Source organism: Octopus bimaculoides, chromosome 4 (genome assembly GCF_001194135.2).
Source record: "Octopus bimaculoides isolate UCB-OBI-ISO-001 chromosome 4, ASM119413v2, whole genome shotgun sequence".
NCBI lineage: Eukaryota > Metazoa > Mollusca > Cephalopoda > Octopoda > Octopodidae > Octopus > Octopus bimaculoides.
This window is the reverse complement of record NC_068984.1, coordinates 132,456,840-132,461,343: the sequence shown is the minus strand read 5'-3', so window position 1 is coordinate 132,461,343 and position 4,504 is coordinate 132,456,840. Positions and strand designations below refer to the sequence as shown.

The window sequence follows — 4,504 nt, the reverse complement described above, 5'->3', positions numbered from 1 at the left end:
ATATATATATATATATATATATATATATATATATAAACAAAGGTAGAACAGAAAGAACACAACAAACGGAAACCATAAGAATACAACATGAAGAAAAAAGGACGATAGCACAACAACGGCAAACAGGAAAAAACAAGATACACAGATTATTCGTGTATCATTACCTCTTCAGACGGAGCCCGGAACGTCTTCGCAGTTTCGCTCACTTATCTCCGATACTACCCAAAACCGGCTGGGCCAGGGACTTGAGTTAAATATATAAATATATAAATATATATATAAACGCTTACTGTAAAAAAAATAAGGGCACGTGGCGTTCCATTATGCAATCTGTGTATCATACTAAGGCACATACATTGTTGAAGACTTGATCAACTGAGGTATTCGTCTCGGGAATGCATCTCTTAAAGATGTTTAGCGTTAAAAACACAGAAATCTATCTGTAGCTGACGAAAATTGTCCATCAGTAGTGGTGGCATTGCTAAATGTGTGCATTTCTGCCCTTTTGTGCTTCGTCAGTGGCAAGTGTCCACTGGCAAACTCATACTAAGGCACATCCGTCCTTACTGACTGAAAAATCGCTGATGTCGCATTTAGCCGGCAGGTTGAATAAAAATTTATGCGCAACAGAAGCATTGATATATATTGATTTTAGTCACTGGATTGCGGCCATGCTGGGGCACTGCTTTCTAGTGCTTAATAGATCATATTGTCTCCTGTACATATTTCAGTGTAGCTGATACTGATATTAATCTTATCGTGACTTGGAATATCAAGCCTCTCTCCCCCTCTCTCTTTCTGTCTATTTCTATCTCTCCCTCCCTCACTCTCTGTCTATCTCTCTCCCTCTCTCTCTGTACATGCGTATGTATATGCACACGCACATAGACACAGACACACACACACACACACACACACACACACGTACGTACGTGTGCGTGTGTGTATTATGGGAAGTGAAGGATATGAAAGAGTTAGATACTTCGCGATGATCTAATCCTTTTTCACACGAATGAAATGAACGCCAAATGGTCTGCACTAAGGTTTTACACACACACACACATAGAGTTTCTCCCTCTTTCTCTCTCTCTCCCTCTTTTCTACGCATACACAGTTGTTCATACACACATACTCTCCCAGCTACTTACGTGTTCTCTCTTTCGCACATACACAAACGCATGTAAACACACATACATACATGTATACACACATATATGTATACACGAACACATATTTACACGCATACACACACAATTCTTACATACACACTCAAAGGGAGTTTTCCTCGTCTCTCTTCTTTCTCTATCCGGCTTTCTGTCTCCATAACTCATTCTCTATCCTTTTTTTGTCTGTATCCACTCTCCATGTTATTATCTCTTCCATGTTATTCTCTTTCTTTCTCTGCTACCTTATCTCTACGCCCTATCATTAACAACAACTAAGTCAACATAGCAGTCGTCTGCTTCATTTTTAAAGTTTTTCTGTGTTCAACAGAAGTCAGACAACTGCACAGATAAACGGAAGTAAGGCATTTTGGAGTGAAAAGAGAAAATCAAGTTTTGCAAGCAAACCAACTGTAAATGCTATAAGACATGGAAACAAGTGAGAAATGTAATAACAATTGATCAAAATTTATTCACTATCAGTGCAGTGGATGTTATTTTATGTGAAATATGGTCAGAACGGTCAATAAATAAACTATTTCCCTTGCTTAGAAAGATGGGGCAGGCTGGCCATAAGCAGAAGCAGAATTCAGCTGAGAATGGCAGATATTCAAAGAATAAGAAAGTTCGTGATTCGTACGAATCTTCATCATCTGTAAGATACAATGGGAATGAGCCGTGTTTACCAAGTTTTTCTATGAAAAATGCAGAGAAAGCATGCAATTTGTCGTTCCAAGAGTTAGAAATGATGGACAATAGGAATTTGGCCATGGAGCACAACACAGCTCAGAATAAGTATGACATGGATCAGATTTGTGTAGACAGGATGCCGAACATGTATCCAGTTGAGCCAGGAGAAAACCACTCATACGGTGGTCCTGTTGGACAAGAAATATGGTATACTGAGGTAGATTTTAATCCTCATTACACTAACAGATCTTCATATAATAATCAAGGTTTCGAAATGGAGCCTGGTGACCCAATAGGAACATCAAATAATGTCAGAGTACAATTTAACATTCCAAATATGCCGGAAGTTCAATCAAACCCGAACGAGTCAACGGAAAACATGGACGTGCATTACCAAAATAACAATACTGTTGAAGGAGACATGTCAGAAGACAACGGGATCATATTACCATACAATACATTATACTCTCAGGTTGAAATACATCCGAAACCTAGTGATTTCGAATGTAACAGTTCAGGAGAGCAATGTTACTATCAATGTGTAAACACGGAGGATGAAATATCTTCTGATGAGAAAAACAAAACGGTTAGCTTTGTTGAGAGTGCATACACAGACACAGCGAAAACAACAGAACCGTTATTTGACATACAAAGAAACTTAATGGAATCGGTTGTTGGAAATAGAGTTGATATATCTGCGATAGATGTTATTGAAACGAGACATTCACCATCTTGTTCCTACGATGAAGATGGACAAAGCATTGAAGAAATTGATACAAATACTGATGTTAAAGATGAAACGGCAGGAACGTCGTCAAGTAGCAGTGTGGTTCATCGGATGGTGGCAAGAACCGTCAAGAAAATTAGTTTACTTAGCGACCTTATCAGGCAATGGAAATGTAATGCTAAAGAAAAAGATTGCTTTGACGAATTACAGGTAAGCACTAATTGTTACCGTTTACCAGGAAAGATGCTTCTACTGTTATTGTTTCTTCTGTTGCTGCTAATTATAGATAAGCACTAATTCTTTCAATGCCAGTGAAACACTGTGTTCCACAACACAGAAAGAAATCTCTCTGACTATCTATCTTTGGTTTTGATGGTCTCTTCATAACATTAATATCTGTAAATCTCCCACCAGATCCATCCCCTGTTTTTTTTTTTCAGTTGCGGTTAGATATTCATGGGTAAAAACTACAGAATAGTTTTTTCGTGTCAAAATAAGAAAACATTGCAAACGAGCTTGACCGTTTTGTATATTAATTGAGAATGATGGGCGGTTCCAGACATAGTATACTTAGGACTCAATGTATCTTTTTCTGTTTTAAAATGGCAGAGAAGGATTGCAATGGAAATCTAGCTGGTATTTCTAGCAGGATGTTCAATCGCGTATAAGTCTTTTCGTTGGTGTCATCATCGTCGTTGTCGTCGTTGTTGTTGTTGTTGTTGTTGTTGTTGTTGGTGGTGGTGGTGGTGGTGGCGGCGGCGGATTTGGTGGTGGTGGTGGTGGTGGTGACAGTGGTGATGGCTGTCTTGCGCGGCCTTTTATCCCAAGCTATATATGATATCCAGTCAAATATTTCACAAACGTTTCTTTCCTATTTGTTTCAGCGTATGAAAAAGAAGCTATTCATCAACCCAAAAGAGGTTTTGGGAACCACTCCACCCCAGGGCTTGGCTCTTAGTATGACGAACTTGGTCAGTAAAGTTCTCACCGAAGCTTCAACTGTTGAAAAAGATATCCATCCTTACGGACGCGGAAATATGTACACCAATGCTTTCGCTGGTAAAAAATCGCTGGTGAAACTCGATCCCGGAAAGCTTATGTTCTGGGGTATCGTCATATGCATGGTGACTGGAGCGGCATTTGGAGTTATTATTCTATCAGGTGAGTTGTTCTTCTTTCTCATTGTGTGATCGTATAACAAGATGTGGCAGGACTGTGTATTTCTTGCCACCTTGGCCAGTTATTTAAACACAGGCACAACTCAGTTCACTCCCTTATTCTTTTTTTTTTTATCATTAATTTACATAAGATTTGAATAACAATTTAATTACAAAGAAACAAAGATTTAAAAAAAAAGTGTGGATAAGCAGCAGAACAAATGGTTTGTTCAGCTGCGCCCTGCGGACATGACTACGATGGCGTTGCTGCAGAGAATGTCCAGTGACAGTTACTGCAGCAAGCACCTCATCTCATTTCTCAGACGGGCCGCAGTTATACTGATTCTAAGGAGGCGATCGGTAATGTTATGCTTCTGCTCAGACTTACCTTTCAGAGTATTAGTCGAGCATTACCTTTCTTGTTTATCCATTTTTCTTGAGGTAGCAGGGAAGTTCGTAAATTCAATTCCTAGAGACAGTGAAATTGCCGCTTCGTAATTGGTAAAGCATGAGCTTTGGGCCGCACAGGGCGGCCCAAATTGACTGTCCCCTTCTTTAGACGTAACGCCGATTACAACAAAACATGTGTATAAAGTGGCTGCTTTTATGATACACATGTTCCATGCTACGCCACAAATAAGAAAGTAAAAAAAGAAAAACAAAACACACATAAACATGATGGCTTAACAACGAACAAAAATAAAAAGGATCATCCTCTCTCTCTCTCTCTCTCTCTCTCTCTCTCTCTCTCTCTCTCTCTCTCTCTC

The 4,504-nt window shown here is 39.3% G+C and overlaps 1 protein-coding gene across 1 annotated transcript in view; it reads left to right on the top strand.

The window, feature by feature from the left end:
- Window positions 1–48: 48 nt before the first annotated feature.
- LOC106875375 (uncharacterized) overlaps window positions 49–4,504 on the top strand; it is a 7,192-nt gene continuing 2,736 nt past the window's right edge. The window contains exon 1 of the mRNA XM_052967505.1: window positions 49–3,741. Coding sequence (XP_052823465.1) covers window positions 1,720–2,877 — 1,158 coding nt within the window. The 5' untranslated portion in view covers window positions 49–1,719 and the 3' untranslated portion in view covers window positions 2,878–3,741. The remainder of the gene's footprint in view (window positions 3,742–4,504) is intronic.